The sequence below is a fragment of the Cavia porcellus genome, unplaced genomic scaffold (genome assembly GCF_034190915.1).
Source record: "Cavia porcellus strain 051 isolate PalLab524CR breed Dunkin Hartley unplaced genomic scaffold, mCavPor4.1 scaffold_23, whole genome shotgun sequence".
Taxonomy (NCBI): domain Eukaryota; kingdom Metazoa; phylum Chordata; class Mammalia; order Rodentia; family Caviidae; genus Cavia; species Cavia porcellus.
In genome coordinates this window covers 32,917,778-32,938,146 of record NW_026947506.1, presented here as the reverse complement: position 1 = coordinate 32,938,146, position 20,369 = coordinate 32,917,778, and the positions used below count along the sequence as shown (strand labels likewise).

General features: G+C 42.2%; 1 protein-coding gene across 3 annotated transcripts in view; it reads left to right on the top strand.

Moving 5' to 3' along the window:
* Gna12 (G protein subunit alpha 12) overlaps window positions 1-20,369 on the top strand; it is a 91,269-nt gene that overhangs the window by 43,167 nt on the left and 27,733 nt on the right. Inside the window, exon 3 of one of the 3 annotated variants that reach the window (XM_063234092.1) lies at window positions 10,280-10,857. The exons of 1 other annotated variant lie outside the window; for it this stretch is intronic. In XM_063234092.1, coding sequence (XP_063090162.1) covers window positions 10,280-10,312 — 33 coding nt within the window. In that variant the 3' untranslated portion in view covers window positions 10,313-10,857. One more of the 3 variants, XM_063234094.1, reaches the window with a different exon arrangement.

Here is a 20,369-nt window from a genome sequence, read left to right as displayed (position 1 = left end):
CCAGCCATGTCCCCTAGAAAGCCTGTTTTTCTCTGTATTATTAGTAGAAGTCTTGAGATATTTTGACACTATGCTTATATTCTATTTCCTCCTTAAGATTTTGCCCACTAATTTTATTTTTATTGCATTTTTATTAGTATATTTTAGACATACATAATGATGATGCTCATAGGAAATTTGTACCAGGTAGACGATATATCTTGCTGCTTCCTTTTTTTCTCATTCCCCACCTGTCTTGAGTCCCTCTTCCCCTCCTCATTTACAAAAGCTTTGTTTCCAGTTTTTTCCCTCTATTTTTTTGTCCCTTCCTTCCTTTCCCCCCCTCTCTTGTTCCCCTTCTCATTGACTATTTTGTTCCCGTTTTCCAATATCTCTTATACATTTTGATCCTTATCTATACTTTGAGTCTCACATACCAGAGAAACAGTGAAGTATTTAAACATGTGCATTCTATTTGTTTCACTTAAAGAGTATGGTCTCAAGGTGCAAATATTTAGCTAGAAATGTCTCTAGTTTATGCTTCTTTATGGCAGAGTAGTACTCCATTGTGTTAACAATCATGTCTTCTTTATCCATGCCCATTGGTTGATGGACATTTGGCTGTTTCCAAGATGTAGCTATTACAAACTGCTGCTATTAACATGAAAGTGCATATATTGCTGTGGTATGATGCTTTTAATCCTTTCAAAAAGATCCCAAGAAGGGGAATATCTAGGTCAAGTGGAACTGCTAGTTTTAGTTTTTTGAGGAATCTTCACACTGATTTCTGCAATGGTTGCACCAGTGTACACTCCCACCAACAGTGGAGAAGGGTTCCCTTTTCTACAGTTCTGCCAGCATTTGCTACTGGTTGATTTATTAATAGCCATTCTTTCTAGAGTGAGGTAGAATCTCAGTATCATTTTAATTTGCATCTCTTGCATGAGCAGTGATGTTGAACATTTTTTCATATATTTATTTGCCATTTATACTTCTTCATCTGAAAAGTTGCCCATTTTTGGATTGGGTCTTTAAATTTGGGGGGGTTAGCTCAGTGGTGTAAGTGCCTGCTTGGCAAACCACAAGGTAGTGAGTTCAATCCCCTGTATCAAAAGAAAAAAACCCCAAACAAATAAATAATAAATTGGGGGGGTCTGGTTTTTTTATTTGTTTGTTTGTTGGGTTTTTTTGGGTTTTGCTTTTTTAGTTCTTTACATATTCTAGATGTTAGTCTTTGTCTGAAGACCAGCTGGCAAAAAAGTTTCCCACACCATGGATTGTCTCTTCACTCTGTTGATTGTTTCCTTTACTGCATGAAAGCTTTTTATTAAGATGAGATCCCAGTTGTTGATCCTTTATGGTAGTTCTTGTGTAGTTGGGGTTTGGTCCTTAAAAGACTTTTCCTGCTTACACCAATGTCTTCAAGAGTTCTACCTGTTCTGTCTTTCAACAGCTTTAGTGTTTCTGTTTTAATATTTAAATCTTTGATCCATTTCAATTTTAGTTTAGTGCATGGTGAAAGATGTCAATCTAATTTTAATCTTTGGCATATGAATAGCCAATTTTTCCCAGGACCATTTATTAAAGAGGCTATCTTTTTTTCACTGAAGGTGTTTGTTTCCTTTGTCAAAGATAAGGTAGCTGAGTGTGTTTTGAGTTGTTTCTGTATCTTCTAATCTGTTCCATTGATCCTCAGGTCTGGTTTTATTTCCCCCCTATACCATGCTGTTTTTTTCACAGTAGCTTTGTTCAGCCTGCAACACTCCATGTACCTCCTGTCAGCTTGAACTCGGCCCCTTGACCTCATGCCTACTTGAACTCAGTTCTGCCACACTCTGACTCTGGGAGCCACTACATGGAGCCAGCCTGCACCTGCTCTGAGTTTTGAGCTCAGTCTGCCTCTCTCCAAGATAGCTACTGGCCAATCACCCTCTCTTGGAGGTCGTCTGAACCCAAGTATCTCACCAGCCACTGCAGCCTACTACATCTACTGCTCTGCTCCACTGGTGCATTTCTCCATGGGGTCACCAGTGGTCACCGTGCATCTGCAGTTCAAGCCATCCCTTCCACGTAGTGCATCAAGTCTAGGAAGAAAGCGCTGCTTGCCACTTACTTCTTCTGCATTGAAATCTCTCTCTTCACTTTCCCTATGAGCTTCAATTCTTGCTTCAGATACTTGCTGGATCCCAAGAACCTACTTCCCTGCTCTTCTTTTCCTCACAGTGCTATATTTCAGCATCTGGACTCAAAATCTTGGACAGACTGTTTCTCTGTCTTCACTGTTCTGCCATCTTCCCAGAAGTCCCTTACCCACTAATTTTAATGCCTGTTTGGGGAGCTTAACGATGACATTTTTAGCAACCTTGTAATCCTAGCAGTGGGGAGGCTGAGGCAGGAGAATCACGAGTTTAAGGCCAGTCTGGTCTATATAACAAGAGCCTACCTCAAAAAAAGACACATTACCAACTCTTTTTCATTTACACATTCAGCAGTTAAAGGGAAAGAGTGAAAAGAAGTAAAAGACATTGACATAGAAAAATTCCCTTCTTAAAGGCAAGAATGTAACAAGGGACTGGGAGAACACAAGTTAGAATCAAAATGTAGATTTGGGTTAATTCTTTTTCCTCCACAAATGCACATGGCCAGGGAAAGAAGATTCTAGTCTATTTAGAACTGGAATTGGAATTGAAACTGCTGCTATTAATTATCTATCAAAGAAGGAAACAGAAATACCCAGAGCGGATTACTTACAACTGATGTGTAATGAGTAGTCATTTCGTCTAGGACAGAAGTATGCTGAGGTGGTTTTATCAGACTTACCATTTGCCTTATTCCATTGGGCACAGTATTTTAGGGCTGGGAGGGAACCCCAGATTAGAAAGTCAAGCCTTCAAATTGTTTTGGCCTTGGAAATAAGCCCAGAGAGGTTAAGGCTCGGCCAAGATCACATCTTTTGATAATCACTGTGAGAAATTTGGGCCTCAAAGTCCAGTCTGCTTATTTCTTGCCATATTTGCTCACGCCGTCCAAACTTATGTGTTAGACACTGTGCTGTGTGCAAGAAATACAGCAGCGAGTAAGAGCAAACGTAGTAAGCCCAGGGATTTAGCTCAGTTGTATAAACACCTGCCTGGCAAGCACGAAGCCATGTGAGTTCTATCCCCAATACAAAAAAAAAGATCAAACAGGTATCTATCCCCAGAGAGCTTTGAATCTAGATGTAAACTTGACATACAATCAGACTTCCACAAGGTGGGCCCAGAGTTCTCTTTCTATCCTGTGCTTCAAACAGCATGACTTTTTAAATCTATGGCTACCAGAAAAGTACACTGCTCAAGTCAGTCATATATTCTTAAAGGTAATAGGACCAAAAGCAAGTGTGACCGTGTTAAATTCTTAGCTGTTTGGTAGTAGATACAGGTGTGTCTATTACTCCTATACTTCATACATTTTGTATTTTTCAAAACTATACCATTTTATTGTAAAGTAGCTAGGTATTAGGTCCTAACAGTCATTGTCATCAGGACACACCGTCACCATGAAATGTCAGGAGCATAATCGTCTTCATTCCCTGTGCTCTGCAGTTGTCCTGGCGTCTGTCCTCTGAATCTTTTCCTTAGTGTCACAAGTAAACATTTCCAGGGCAGTGTTTCAGCAACTTGTTTTTGCTTCTTTTCCATCCCAGCTGGCAGAACTTGCAGCCTTTGACAGCTGGGAGTGCTGTGGGCCAGGTGGCCACCCTCCCTGTCTGTATGCTGCCTGGACTTGCCCCTATTCCAACCAGAGACAGAGACAAAAGCAAGAGAAAAGGCTGGATCTGATGACCATCTTGTGATGGCCTTTCTCCCCTGAGACAAAGAAGAGACACCTCAATGGCTTCCTCTCAGCCCATCAGTATTGCATGCTCACTGGAGTGCACTGCTATTCAAGGCCAGCCTGGACTTCAGGGTTGATGTCATGTCTGTGGCCCAGTGACAAAGGAAGGAAAGTGACCTTGCCACATCAGACCTCAGCTCTTAGACTCTAGCAAAGAAGACACAGCAGGCACTCAACAGAGAGGTTTTTGCCATAAGTACAACAAATGCTGTCTTTTTATGTTCCTCTTTTTAAATAAAAGTGAATTTACGTTTTTTAAAGCATAACATACAGGTGATCACCAATGTACTTACAGTATAGCACAGTACAGGTGATATTACCATGAATTATGTACATTCAGTTATTCATTTTAATCTGGAAATCTAGTGAATTAGAGTGATCTGACCTGGATACGCTGGTTGTCTATAGTGTCCAGCACTTGGTCTGCCCATGATGGTGACTTTGGCACATAATGGTTCGCCCTGCCAGGCCATATGCCAGCTATTCTTCCATTTCTTCCAGTGAGTCCTTCCTGGGTGCCAGGAACTGTACACCAAGTCCTAGTTCCTCAAAGAGCTGGAAACCTAGACAGACATGTGAGGAAATAATTGCACTAAACTGTGATACAAAATATATTTGAGGATAGTCAGGCTACATTAGACACAAAGGAAAAAAAGCAGGCAATACTACTTGGCAGGAAGGGAACAGATGTTCTTGGAGGTTTTTCTAAAAATTGGCCGAGATGAGCCAGGGGGACAGTTGGGATCAGGAAACAGGAAACAGAGAGAGATGGGGCCTGGGGAAGCTGCAAACAGTGACAAAAACTGAATCTGGTTCAATCCATGAAGGAACTTTACTGCTGGGAACAGACAAAATCCAAGAATGGAGACTATCTTAGCCTGCCCATCCCTCTCAGCTGGCTGTCTTTGGGCTGGGTTTCCCCTGTGCCTGCAGAAGGGTAGCAGCAGGACAAAAGCGCATAAGGAGGCAAAGAGGAGCAAAGAGGACCAGGCACACAGCCAGGCAGCGCTGCATGTGGGTTGGTTAAGCATGGGAAAGCCTGCTGTGGGACTGGGCACTGAGAGAGGGCTCAGGGTGGGAAAGATTTCCCTCTGGCCATTTGGCCTGAGCGCTGTGGACTTGGATGCAGGCAGTAGGGCACCAATGAGGTATAGAGAGCAGAAAATAACCAATCTGAGATATAGTTTTTCCGGGAACTTCAGTGAGTGGTGTAAAAGCTGAAGAGAGAGGCAGGGCTGCCCAGCTCTCTGAGAAGCCAGTCAGAAGGCTGGGTGGGCTGGCACCAGGGTACAGTAGTTCTGATGCTCAGCTTCAGGTCTTATGGCTTGGTGGTTTCTCACTAGTTTTTGACGTAATCTTTTGCTTCTTAACTAGTAATTGTAATAATCATCACCATACTTTCCTTTACACCTCCATGTGAGCAACCTGGGAAATCAGTTAGGTACAGGGTAAATCTCCCAGACAGAGAATGAGTATTGTCTTTCATGATATACTCTCAAAATTGTGACCAGTTAACTAAATAGAATGGCCACTTTGTTGCTATGGGCTGGTTGTGCCTGTGAATGTTCTGAGGATGGAACAGTTCTAGGAGTTTGAGACATCTATGACCACATGTCCATAAGAGGTGAGCACCTCCTTAGTCTGGAGCTGGGGAGCCTTACTCAGGTGAAGTGCTACATACAGACTGGCCGCTGTCCTCTGCTGTCCTCAGACACTTCTTGCTTCCTGCTTCTCAAGTTAAGTCATCTGGCTGTGAATGTATCTTATATCCTGTCCGTTCTTATTCTTAGTGACAGAACTTCATGCCTTCTTGAGATGTTTCCCTTTCAGCATTGGAAGATGCAGATAACAGCTTCCCCAGGGCCCAGGTTATTAGCACTGCTTTCTCTCTTCCTTCTCCAGTCCTCACCCAGCGTCTTGGACTTTTTGGGGGCCATTGTCTGTAGAAGCATGGCTTACAACTTCTCGGGCTTGGAATGCTTTCTGGTAAAGCTCTGGGATAAAGTAGTATCAGTCTGTGCTATGTGTCAGTTGTGTCTTTTCAGAAGAGAATCCTCTAACAAAACCACTTGACAAGCACAGCTCAGTGTGCCTTTGGAAACTTGCTGTACTTTGCTGATAGCATTTTAATTGACTTTTAAAGTGGTGCACCTGAGTTTTTTAGTCAGCTTTTGAGACACTAGACAGCTGGGCTAGGAGACGAGGCTAATAACTTAGAATGTCCTTGGGCCACAGGAAACAAAGTAACTTCAACAGAAAAGTGCATTTGTACATTTTCCCTGAGCACCATTCCTCCTTGGACACTTGCAATGCAGTGACTTGGTAGTCACTGTGAGATACTCAGGAAAGTGTGTTTTTGCAGGTGGTATCTTAGGAATGAGACCTAAAACATCAGCAATGCCTGTCAAATGGCAGGTTACATTCCATGTTGTCTGAGGGCAACATAAGTGTTCTCCAGTTGTGAATCCAGTCATATGTCTGCTGTGTGTTTTACCTAGGCCCACCAAGGAGCAGTTGCAGTCCCTTGTAGAGTAATCCTTTGCCATTTCCATATTTCTTCTCTTCTTTGCTACAGACTTAATTCTTTCTATCTCCAGACTTGATTTTTTTAAAGTTCTCAGTGTAATCCAAGGTTTTAGACTAGAGGAAAAAAGTAAAAGCTGGAGTGCTGATGAAGACAAGACCCAAGCTTCTGGTGTATTTCTATGTTGAAGTACTCGAAATTTCCAAAGAATCTGCTTTGTAGCTGTGTGAATCTCTTGCCATGCAACAGACACAAGTCTCCCCAGTCCTGTGCTATTGCTGTTTGGTTTGGTTGCATGTGACTGAATCCCCAATGAGCAATGAGGCTCAAAGATGGTCATCTTTCACCTTCTCAGAAAAAAGCCCGGAGGTAGCCAGTCTAGACATGATATGGGGTATGTGTCCAGTCTTTCGAGTATCCTGTGTCACAGCTCCTGTTTTCAGGTATGCCTGTCAGACTGCATTCCAGACCCCGACGGGGATGGGAAGAGAGTCCTCCATATACTCTTGGGGGCCGTCCTGGAAGCACTGTCCACTTCCTCCTCAGGCTCATCACCTAGAGCTTGGCCATGCAGCCACACCTGCAGAGAGGGCGCCAAGTATGTGTTCATGGCTGGAAAGTGTCACTAGGAGGAAGGCTGGAGTGGGAGCCTCCCCCAGCGTCTTTTGGTCTTTTCCTACCTCTGATCTCACACCAAAGAAGTCAGTGCATCATGCAGAGTCCTCACATAGTCGGGCTGCGATAAATCATCTTATCTCTTTATTGCTGTGTGAGGAGGAAAACACAGTCACACATGAGAGTCTGTGGAGTGTTCTGTGGTCTAGTGGAGATAAGCCACAAGTAGTCTTGTGCATCTATATCAATTTTATGCAATTGGTTCAATTCGTAAATATCTGTGGAGGACCACTGTTTGTCTGGTGGTGTAATGAGCACTGGAGAAATAGTAGCAGACCAAGACCAAAGCTCATCCAGATAAGAAGAAACAGAGCCAGCACATTAATATGTGTGCATTAAAGAACGCTCTAGCTGAGCACTGGGCTAGAGAGAGTGGAGGGTGGGGGGTGCGGAGAGGGAGACCTGGACAGATATGTAGGTTGACCCGGGGGTTTCTTCAGCAAGTTCTTATTCTCTGGAGAGAACTTGCTCTCCCCCAGTTTTGTTTTCTCTACTTTATGATAACCAAGTTTTGACTGTGACCACAAACCCAAGTAATACTTTCTGTTTTTTTCTATAGTTTGAAATGGCCATGAGACTAAGTGCTGGGTCTTGCCCTTAAAATGAATGGAGTTTGCCTCATCCTGTCTTCTACTTCCTGATGGCTGCCCAGGGTCAGTTACAAATGGAAGCAGCACCCTATGTGTAGCAAGGCACCCCTTTGTTGGCTTATAGTCCACTATACGTGGCTTATAGTCGACTTTGTTGGCTTATAGTCCTCACCAAGTCACTTTCTGGAATGTTCCCAAACGGAGTGTTTGGGTGAAACAAGATAAGTATTCTAGTGAGGTGCACTTTGCATGTGCAAAGGCCTTAAGGCAGAAGTGACCTGTGTCCCAGAGTGCAGAGAAACTAGGATGAGGCAGAGACTTGACAGCAGACAGGTGAAAGGTGATAACCCCAGCAGCTCCACACCGCAAAAGGTTCGTGGTGCACTGGAACAGAGCAGAAATATCAGAGAATAATTTCCAGAGAAGATGGAGTTATATTTCAAATACTCAGGTACCTGACATTACTGTCTGAGTTTGGGTTTGCTCTTATGTATGTATGTATGTATGTATGTATGTATGTGTGTGACAGCTTTGAACCATCCAGATTAAATTAACTTTCTTAGTGTGACTCATAATAGAAACTTAAGTGTTCAATTCAGAAGGACTTGAAAAGCTAACTACACCCTCTGTCTGATAGGAAACCATTTGAGGCCTGAGAGGAGAGGAAATTTGCCTGATATGACAGATGAATGGCCTGTCTCAAATGAGAGTGGGAGACTGAGAGGCAACTGTGCTGGCCAAGCTCCATCTGGGAGCAGACCGGTCTCTCTGGGGTGGTTCTCACCTAAGCTGGGGCCAGGGGGTCTTTCTGTGCTGCGGGTGACAGTGTCTCTGCCAGTGTTAGCCTGTACCCTTCATTAACACTGAGTTATGCGCCCTTTGGAAACCCAGGTCCTGTAGAACACATTGCTTCACGGCTGGAGGCTTTGCCAGCCTGTGACACAGTGACCCTGGGATGGCAGTGTGACATGTGGAAAATGAAATACTTTATGTGATAACAAGACCAGAGACCCTAAAAGAAAAAACTAATGGGTTTGACTATCTGAACATTTGTAATTTTTGTATGTCAAAAGTCAGCATGAAGAAAATTACAAATGACAAATTAGGTAGAAAATTGCAACATAACAAAGAAGTATTTCTTTTTATTTTAAGGAAGCATGTAAAACAACCAGAGGTATGGGCAAGATTTCTTTTTTCCCTATACCAGTGTTCAAACCCAGGGGTGCTCTACCACTGAGCTATATCCCCTGTTTTGTTTTGTTTCGTTAGACAAGGTCTTGCCAAAATGCTTATGTGAAACTCAGGTTTGCAGTCCTCCTGCCTCGCCTTCCAGAGTGCTGGGATTACAGATCTACAACACCACATCCAGCTGAGCATGCTTTTATGAGTCAGTAAATGAGGTATTTATCCTCAGAAGAAAACTGAGTGAAAGAAGAAATAAAGATCACTAACCTAATTCCTAATCATGGGAATACAAATTGACAAGCAGTAATAGTGTAAGTCTTTTGTTGGTTAGATAAGTATTGAGTTTAGAGAATGGTAATCCAGGCAGATTGAGCTGAAGGAGATAGGTACTATCCTACATAACTGCTAGGAGTATCAAGTGATGAAGGTTCCCATTTGGGGTCAAAACATAGCATGTTCTATCCTCTGACAGTAATTCATCATTCAAGGATTTTATCCCAAAGCAATAATTGTAAGATTTCCAGCTTCTAGATGTAGTGGAATGGTTATCCAAAGACCTGCTGAAAATAACTTAAAATGCTAGATAAAATGTTAAAAATAACTTTACAAAAGCCTCTAAGTGCCAGCAGGATTATAGGGGGTGAGAGCCCTGAGAGGTAGTGGATCCCTGGCAGCTGTGGACAAAACTCTGAACCTGAGCTCTGGTTTTTGATAATCTAGTTGGAGAGAGACATGGTCTCAAAAAGAGAATGGAAACTTAAGATTCTCAAAATGGGGGATCAGACCAGAGACCCCCTAAAATGAGCTGATCCTACAGAGGGCAAGGATGAGCCAAAAGTGAACCCACAAAAGTAGAGATCCAGTGTGAGAAGACCAAATAAAAACTACCACAGACAGACTGCTCCAGGGACTTGTCACACAGATTCACACCAGAGCAGTGCATGCAGACCCGCTCTAAATTTAGAGTGACACCAAACAGGTAGTATGCAACATACCTGGGAGGGGCAAATAGAAACCCTCTCTAAAAAAACAACCCTTTAATCCTAACCCTGGAAGATTCCCCATGGATGTTTTTAAGGGCTGACTTATATCACAGAGATGGCCAAGCTCACAAGGAAACCAAACTGTGCCAGTGTCCAAAGGACAGAGCAGAATTGTGCAAAGCCTTCAGAGAGCAAGCCTGTGAGGCACAGCTGCACAGAATGTGCTCCTCCCACCCACCCAATTCTGGGACAAGGCCTTACTGAGTCCTGCCCAGGCCTGCACTGCTCCTGCTTCAGCTTCCCAGACGTAATATATTTAAAGAAATAAAAGTTAGAAAATATCTGTGAGAAAAACTGGACACTGTTAAGTGATGTTTTAATAGTCTTAAAAGCATTTATAGAGAAAGGTAGAGATGTACGTTCCAGACTTTCCGGGAGTAAGAGTTCAACTATTTTCTTCCCAAAAGCTGCACAGGAATCAGAGTGTAATGACACCTTGAGATGGCATCTGTGAGAAACCATAGCTCACTCCAGAGCTGTGTAAAATGAGAACAGAGATGAGACATTTTCACACTATGTTGAAGAGAGGTGACCAATACCAAATCCTCACTAAAAGAATCGCAAGAAAACTTCAAGCCAAAGGAAAATGACTGCAAAGGTTTGAAACCTGAGAAACAATGACAACTACTTTTTTTTCATGTTGTTCCTACTTTTGATGTCAGATCTAAGAATTCATTGTCAAGTCTGAAGTCACTAAAATTTATTCCTATGTTTTCTTTTAGATTTAGGTTATTATTTTATATTTAGATTGTTGATGCATTTTGTATTAGAGTGAGGTGGGGTCCACATCCATTCTTTGCCATGTGAACAATGATTTGCTCCAGCACAATTTCTTGACCTCTGTTCTTTGCCCATTGAATGGTCTTGGATCCCTTGACAAAAACCAACTGGCTATATGCAGTATGATCAAAATATACAATGAACACTTAAACTTGAAAAGTGTATTACAATAAAAGTCACATTGCCATGAATTCACCGCACAGTACTCCCCTGTATCTGAACATACTTATTTTGTCACTGTCTGAAACAATTTATGAGTGTCTTCATGAGGTATGACCAAAAGTGAAGGAAATACAGCTGCTGAGCGCCATCCAACAGAAAGGCAAGCTTGTAAAAATATGGTGTGTCCTCATCTACCTAATTCCCTGGGCCTGGCATCTGTGACATTAGGCTTTTCCCTAAAAGACTTGAAAGAGAAACATTTGACCCAGTTCAGAACTTTGAGGTAGCCATGACAGTGCAACCAGAGACAGTCACAAAAGGGGATTCTGGAACTGCTTCAGAAAGTGCCAAGAATGATGGGCTAAGTGTGTTCAAATCAGAGGATAGTATTTTGAGTAGGACTCACGGTGATATGCCTTTAACTGTAACAATTTTTGAAATTTAGACATCTGCTATATAGGTGTTTGGGTTTGTTTCTGGGCTCTAAGTTCTGTCCCCCTATCAGTCCATCCATGCCGATGCAGTGCCATTCTACTGTGGTACTCATAGTTCACTCTTAAGACTTGAAATCCGGAAGTGTGAGTCTCCAGTTCTGTTTTCTTTTTCTCTTTGTGGTTTGGATTTGTATTCCCCTGAGGTCCAATGATGTCACATTATTTTTGAAGAAGAATAAAGTGGGAGGGCCTGCCTTGTTACAGAGGTCAGCAAACTGTGGCCTGTGGACTAAATGTCTTGTGAATTACTTTCTTTTATTCTTTTTTTTTAGATATATATTTTTAAGGCATGGGGGAAAGTATCTAGTAAGAAGCAACTACCTGTGGCCTGAAGAGCCTAAAATAACTCCCCACTGGCTCCTTATCAAAAAGCTTGCAAACCCTTTCTTGATCAGATATTAAGAATTATTTTTCAAAAGGCTTTACTAACCAGTACAGTGGGTTGTGGGTTCAGAATAAGGGCAGTGAAGCAGTGCAGTGACCACATAGAGAGCACTGAAATGGCCCCACATACCCACCCAACTTCAAGTGGATCAAAGACTAAATATGAAAAGCAGAACTATCGTTAGGCTCTGACACTGAAGAATCTTCATGATTTGGTATAAAGGAGGATTTCTTCAGGCACTAAAGTGCATATCCAGGAGAGGGATCATCATTTAAATATGAGACATTGACACTGTGAGCCCCTGAAGCCACTGCCAGGTGTAGAGAGGCTAGTTTGCCTCAGTAGTAACCTCTGAGGTGTAAGCACCCAGACAATTTCAGGCGGTCCCACAAATCAAGAAGTAGGCAGTTCAACTGAAAATGGAGCAAGCACTTCAGAGAAGAAATGTTATCCTTATACAACCCCCAGTTTTATACTGAGAGATCTGCTAAATCCAAGAAGTGGCCAGGACATGGAGTGGCGAGCTCGTGGACACCCAGTGCCAGGAGCTGTGTAGCCTGGAGGCCCACTTGGGAAAACAGATGGGTACTGTGACCAAAGTTAAGGTGTGTGTTCCCCGTGGCTCAGCACTCCACCCGTGTACATGCAAGCGTGTGTGTCAGCATTCATAGCAAAGTTATGCATAGTCAGGAACGATCAACATGTTCCTCAGCAGTGAAGTGGACAAATCAGTTTTTATTCATGAGAATAAATGAACAGAGGGCAACTAGCTCGTCGGCAGTGTTGTGAGTCCCACAAATGATGCTAAACTGAGAAATCGGACATGAAAGAAATACACATGTTCAGTCATGCTTTCATGTAAATGAAAACACACAGAGCAGTTACATCAAAAACACAACACTGCCGAGGGGTTAGCTCAGCAGCGTAAACACCTGTGTGGCAAGCACAAGGTTGTGAGTTCGATCCCCAGTACCAAAAACAAAGCAAAAAGAAAAAGAAAATACAATGTTTAAAAAAAAAAACAACACTGAGAAATACATACACAGGATAAAAGTAAAGAAGTACCAGCATCAAGATGATGGTCACTTCTGAGTACTTTTTGTTTTATGTTTTGCAGTGCTGAGGTTGGAACCCAGGGCCTCACATGTGCTAGGCAGGCACTTTACTACTGAGCTGTACCCAACTGTGAGAGCACTTTTATGAGGGTGCTTCTGGGGTGCTGGTTGTGGCCAGCTGCTTGACTTAGTGGATCCATTTTTTTAATCAGTTAAATTGTACATTTATCTTTTTAAGGAGGAAAAGTTTAATTTGGCTTACATTTATGTTTTATGTACTTTTCCTGTGTAAGTATAATTCACAATAGCAGGAATTTAAAAGGGAATGTAACGATAAATATGCAAACATTTGTTATATTGCTCATAAAGGCAAAAACAAAATAAAAAGAAGGTAGCCTAAATATTCACCAGTAGGAATTGATTGACTAGAATAAAATAACTGACTGTGCAATGGATTAGAAAAGCTGAGAAACCTTCTGACTTCAGACTGTTTGGGGAGAAAAATAGTGTGTATACCCAAGTGCACAGAAACTTAAAACCTTATGTGAATGTATTCACTGACCCACTCATCTGTCCTTTATTTTATAATTTTACAATTGCAAAAATAAGCAGTCTCTAATTTTTTTAAGACAGGGTCTCTGCTGCCTAGGCTGACTTCAGACTCTTGGGTGGGTTCAAGTGATCCTCCTGAATCAGCCTCTAGGTAGCTGGGACTATAGGCACACACAGCCATACCTGGCTCTTAAGTGTATTTAATTGTGTTAAAAACATATTTCTTTTATAATCAAAAAAGGCCATGAAAACATTTTAAGAATGAATTCTAAAAATCAGTGTCCGCAGAAAATCATTGTATAAGTCGTATGTTAGACCTGAAAGCAGGCTTAGGGTTTAGCTAACTCTCATTAAGCTTATGTACTATTAGTCTGAAAGTTCAAAGGGATGCAGCGTCAGCCTGTCCCAGCTCCTTCTACCTGACAGCAAGTTAGTCAACCTCAGCAAGCAGCATGTGGAGTCCCTCTGCCAGGCTGTCTGTGTCCCCACTTTTGCCTGTCGTTGGAGCTGTGGTTGTAGGTTATCTGAGGGTAGTAATCCTCCCCCACCAACCCACTTGTGAGTGGTTCTGGGAGACCCAGCATGTCTGGGGCCATGCATTTGTTTACCACTCTAAGTCACTGACACAGAATATCTCTTGTGCTGCACACACAGACTGTAAGCTGCCAAAGAAACCCCAATTCCCTTCCTTTTTATTACTAAGCACCAAGGCCCAAGTCCCCACAGCAGGTCCCTGACCAGAACTGAGCTGCAGCCCGGTGTGAGTGGGAGACTGAAGGTCACTCAGTTTCAAGGAGAAGACTATAACATGGGGAGTAGGGGGATGAGCTCTTCCTGGGGAGCAGGAGGGAGGAGAACAGTGACAGTTGATTAAACCTCTAGTGTTGACCGCCCAGAAAGACTTGGGTTTCTCCAGCCAAGGAGACAGCCCTGCACAGACTATTCTGAGAAATTTGCATTAAAGCCAAGTGAAATCATTGATTTATTAATTTTTTTTATGCCTTTGTTCTTTAAAAAAAAAAAAAGATTGGGGTAAACTATGTCTCTTTAAGTCTCTTGCCACCAGACCTTTCCAGGTGAACAGTGTCTAACAGCTGAGCAGACACATCCTAGAGTCCCAAGAGCACAGGACAGGGTGGCCTCCTGAGTGTGTGCTGAGCGCTGGCTGTGAGGTAGTCTTCATGACTAAGAATGCAGTTGTGATTTGCCATTTAATAAATAGGTCAGAAGCTATAAGTACACAACAGCTTTGCTGGGAACCCCTCCAAAGCTTTTGTCAATTTTTTCATCTCATTGTTGAGTTCATAGTTTAGAAATAAATCTGGGTTACTTATAAGCCTTTCAGATCCCACAGTAGTAGCACATTCACATTTTCTGCATTTGGGTTGCTATAGCAAAATACTACCGGCTGGGGGGCTTGAACAACAGACATTTGCTTCTGATAGTCCTGGAGGGTGCAGGTCCAAGCCTGGGTGCTGCTGGTGAGGCTCGTGGAATATGCTGTCCTTTGGGCTAAGAAGCTCCACCCTCTTGCTTGTCCACACATGGAGGAGAAAAGGAGGAACCTGTAGTGGTGTCTTCTCATAAGAGCACCAGGCTAGGGGCCTGGGGATTTAGCTCAGCAGCATAAACGCCTGCCTTGCAAGCACAGTTGCAATTGTGAGTTCAATCCCCCGGTAACGGGTGGGGGAACACAACACCAGGCCATTGTGGGGCCCACTGTCCTGGTTGATCTAACCCTAATCACCTCCCTCAGGCCCACCTCACTGGGGACTAGGGTTCAACATAGAAATTTGAGGACACTGACTCAGTCTTTACCAGGTCTGTGATGTTGTGAAATACATCTTTGTCCTTCATCCCACCTCCAGACACCTGACCTCACCCCTGAGGCATTTAGTTAATTGAACTAAGAGACAAAGTCTCCTCTTGTTTTGAGTCTCTTCTGAGGTGCTAATGTACTACTGGAGGTACTGTTACCTCTGTGTAGCCTGTCTGTTCATTCCTTTGTCCTTGGCTGCTATCCTTTCTTCTGCTTGTACCCAAACTTCTGGACCTTTGGGATATTGGGATAGGCCATGGTGCTTGCCCAGGTGCTAACGTTATAATCCAGCAGGTGCCTCCTTCAGTCCACTCCCATGCAGGTAGGGTAAAGTGATACGGGTGCTGCCTTTGCCACCAGGGAAACCCCTGCACTCGCTGTTAGCCCCAGTATCACCAGATAGGGTAAAACCTGAACCACTGCCACCAAGTCCTTAGAAATTCTGACATAGGGTTTTAAAACACATACTTCCTAGTTTAGGAATCATCCCTGCTCCAGTACTTGTAGCCCTTGGTCCTGTGACTTCCACATCAGGTAGAGGAAACTGAGGTAATAAGAGGAAGGAAAAACGTATGATCATTAAACCAACAGGCTCCTACTCCTTGCCCACAAATCCACCAAGAAACAGGAACTGTCTGGTGGCTGCTCCGGCCCTGCTCGCATGCAGCACATGAGTGAATGACATGAGCCAGTGTCTCCTGCTTCAAATAACTGCAGTTACCTGTTCCACTTTTCTCTGACTGTACTCCAAGGAGGGTCTCACGGCATGTCCTTGGCCTGAAGATGTCACACAGCCAACCAGATTCATGCACCATCTTGGTACCTTTTATAGCACCCTGAGTATTGTAACCACCATCAGACAAACAAAACCATTCTAGAGTCAGCGTCCACTAACCTGACAGAAAATAGCCCCCTTAGCCATCCTCTTCCAGTCATTCTCTATGATCAACAAACCCCTAATCCTATCCCTGCTGAGACTCATCTGTAGCCCTCAGCCTCAGTGGCCACTGGGGTTCTGCCAAGGCCACCTGCATTCTGTCTCACCAACAGACAAGACAGTTGACCTCCAGCTGAGCTGTACAAGCCTAGGCTCTCTGCTGCTATTGATCTGGTTTGAGGAGTCCTAGGCTCAACCATCTCTGGGGGAAGCTCCTCCATGGTTCCATTGCCCATACCTTTGGAGGACCGTGGATGAACTCCTGGGTCCCTTGCATTCCTGCAGTGACTTAGAGGCCTGTACCCTCTGCTTTAGTTGCTAGTCAGGGTTAATGGTGTATGTCCTTCCTAAGAAAGCCCAGCACTTTGGAACAGTCTGTTCGAGTCTGACACAAGGCCTTAGTGTCCAGGTTTCTTCAGACGCACATAGGCCGGGTGGTTCTGTCTTGCTGCTGCATTTATTAATAGAGCTGGCAGAGAGCTGTGCCCAATGCTGCCTGAGACACTGGGCACCGTGGTTCTCCTGAGCTCTGAGTACTAAGCCAGAGAGAGGTAGATTCAAGCCTTTACTTTCATAGTGGTTTTTTTTTTTCTCCTTTCTGTTACTCTTTTCCACTCTATCTTCCAGAACATTTTTAGACCCCATTATTTAAATCCTTGTCTCTTTAGACAATTCAGTAACCCTGCATCATTTCAGTCCATGTGAGGCTGTGAAATAAAAAGCAATATGCCAATACCAGAGAAGGGATAACTTGTTTAAGCCTTTTCCAGACACCCAAGAAATTGGCTGCAGCAGCTGCTTGCAGAGAGAAGACTTGGGCTGTCATTCCATGTTCACATATTGAAGGTTCCTGAACTCTGTGCCATTGGTTCTTTTCTTTGATGTTAGTAATTTGGTTTTTTACTCTATTCCCTGCTCATTGGCTCTGACAAGAACTCATGAGCCCTTGCCACCACAAACCTACACTTCTGAGACGCTACCCCAACCCTACATGATACCTTAGCACTCAAATACACCACCACTGTTCCTTTGGTGTCCAGCAAGAAACAAATGACTTCAATAGTTCTGATTTGCATAATCCTCAATAGAAAACCAGAATTATGAGCACACAATCCCATTGGCTCTGAGAAAGGGCTGGTGGACTACATTATCCTGCCACAAACTTAGTCAGTCTTTGAGCTGTTTTCACTTGGTAGTAGTTCTAGAGTCATAGTGTATCTAAATTAAATTTTGCTTGGCCTGGTGATATATACACAGTACTTGTAATCCTAGCATTCTTGGAGACTGAGGCAAAAAGATCACAAATTTGAGCCTACCTTGAGGACTTAGTGAGATACTATCTCGAAGGATGTAGCTAGGTGGTAGAGTGCCCCTGAGTTTGATCCCCAGTACTACAAAAATAATGGCAATAATTTGTGTGACCATATGATAGCCAAATCATAGCATCTTATACGTGAAAAGGAACCTAGTAAATAATTCTATCAAGAGAATAGACTTAAATGGGTTTCCATATAGCTACTTTTCCTATTTTTAGTGGGCCAGTGAGTGTCTGTGAATTCAAGTATCTTAGATTTACTTGTGGCTATCAGTGTACTTTAATGATGTTAGAAACGTATTTTATATTTTCTGCACAGTACTAAGCCAAAATATAACTTGAAGTGAATCTTATCTCTGCATTCATCATAATCCATTTTTATTGTGACTTATCATAATTTTTTACTTTATAAAAGTAAAGTAAGGGGTGGAGTTATAGCTTGGTGGTAGAGTACTTGCCTAGGATGCAAGGTGTCTGGGTTAAATCTCCAGCACCACAAAATAAAATAAAGTCCAAACAAATAAAAGTAAAATAAATATGAAAAAGTTCTAAGCCCCCAACTTTCAAGAGTAAAAATAAAATTGTACTTTTTAGCCATCATGATAGGGATGATAATATCCAGTGTAGTGAGGCTAAGAGGAAATAGATATTTTGAACCTTTGTTCATTGGGATGTAAGCTGGAACAACCATTTCTACAGGTAATTTGGACAGACGGCAAACTTTCCTTGTTTAACAATTCTGTTCAGTTCCTGCAACTCAACCATTAATTGAACTGGTCACTAAATGAGTAATTGTACATACTATATACATTACAGTATTCAGAGCAAGGAAATAGTCAAAGGATACCCCAGCTTGATGACTTTGGTTTTTTTACATAACTCTTATGTGCAAAAGTGTGTTGTATAGCATTATTTAAAACTGCAGTACTGTACTGTACAGTCAGCAAAAAATACAATACTTTATAAAGAAGATGTGCCATACAAAAAAGATGTTGAGGTTCTATAAAACAAGATCTATACAACTTTTCCAAAAAAAAAAAAAAAAAAAAAAGATGGGCCCTAAGTCCAACCAGCAGGTGGTAAATCAAAACAGGTTAAACTGATAGGTCATTAAACAAGGAATATCCATATTAAAAATTGCCTTGTGCATACTCGAATCCAACAGTGCTGTGTACACTTCTCTAGTGTAGAGACTTAAAAACATAATCTCCCAGAGCATTGTGCCTGAGGATAGCCACTATGGTGGGGTTTTTTTGTGATTGTTTTTTTTTTTTTTTGGGGGGGGGTTGGTACCGGGGATCAAACTCGTGAACCCATGCTTACCAGGTAGACATTTGTGCCCCTGAGCTATATCCCCAGCCATTGATAGTAGTAGCAGAAATGGTATGTGTAGGCCTGGGGATGCAGCTTAGTGGTGAAGCACTTGCCTCGCATATGCAAGATCTTGGGTTCCATTCAGCACTGAAAAAGGGAGGAAGAGAGATAAGGAGAGCAAAAGACTTGTGTGTATGTTATTGTGGAAATATTAGCATATTTGATTTTTGAGGTACTGGCCCAGACCTCAGCTGGTGATACTTTGTCCTGTATGTGTAATGTTAGTTTTTCAAAATCTGAAAGTTTCTGAGTTCTGAAATACATCTTGTATTTATGGACTTCAGAATGAGGGAATTTAATAGAAATGAAGAAGTGAAAAATAAAGTTTGAAACAAACCAGCTAAGATTTTTATTGCTATACAGCCTTGGAAATGGTTGTTCTCAGGTTTGTGAGAAGGTTGTATAAAGAGTATATGTGTCATCATTGTTTGTAATACCAAAGTAATGGAACTGCATTTTTGTCTGTTTGCATTGGTCAGCTTTTGAGACCAAAAAAAAAAAAAAAAAAAAAAAAAAAAAAAAAAAAAAAACCACATACATGCTTGACATACAATTTAAAGGGGAAAACGGTTTATTTAGTTTACAGTTTCTGTCCATGGTCAGCTGGCCCTGGCAGGACCGTCTGGTGGCTGGAAAGCAAAGGATGGGGAGGGTACCAGTGAGAGACGTGCCCTCCCAAGGCTTGCACTTGCTTAGGACCCACCTCTTAACATCACAGTCCGCTGTGAACATCAGAGGGTTAATCCACTGATGCCTACAGCACTCCCATGATCCAGCCACCTCTCCAGGAGTCTCTTAATCTAATCATGCTGACAATCAAGATTAAGTGGCCTAACATTTATTCAGTGGAATGCTGTATAGCTAGCTATATTTTAAGAAAGTATTGACCCTTTTTTCACCGTATACAAAAATTAAGTCAAGATGAATTAAAGACTTAAAATAAGAATTAAAACTGAAACACCTAGAAGAAAACATAGGGGGAAAGTGTCATGATACTGATCTTGGCGATGCTTTCTTAGACAGGGCACCAAAAGCATAGCAGGAGAAGAAAAAAGAAATATATCAAATTTTAAAACTCTTGTGTGCCAAAGAATACACAGTGAAAAGATAAACTGTGGAATAGGTGAAAATATTTGCAAAACCTGTATGGGACAAGTGATTAATATCTATAATATACAATTTCTTAAAAATCAAAATCAAAAAATAATATAACTGCATTTTAAAATGAATAATGGATATCAATAGACATTTCTGAAAAAATGGTATGCAGATGACCAACATGCCTCTGAAAAGATGCTCAACATCACAAATCAACAGAAAAACAAATTAAACTACTCAAGATACTATCCCACACCCATAAGGATGGTGGTCCAAAGAATAACAGAAAATAACAAGTGCTATTGAAGGTGTGGAGAAATTGGAAATCTTGTGTACTATCAATGGGAATGCAGAGTAGTGTGGCACTATGGGAAAAAAAGTATGGTGAGTCCTCAGCAAATTAAAAATAGAATCGCCATATGATCCAGCAGCCCACTTGTGGATGTCTGTTCAGAAGAATTGAGAGCAGAGCTTCAAAGAGGTTATTTGTGCATTCGTTCTCATTGCAGCATTATTCACACTACCC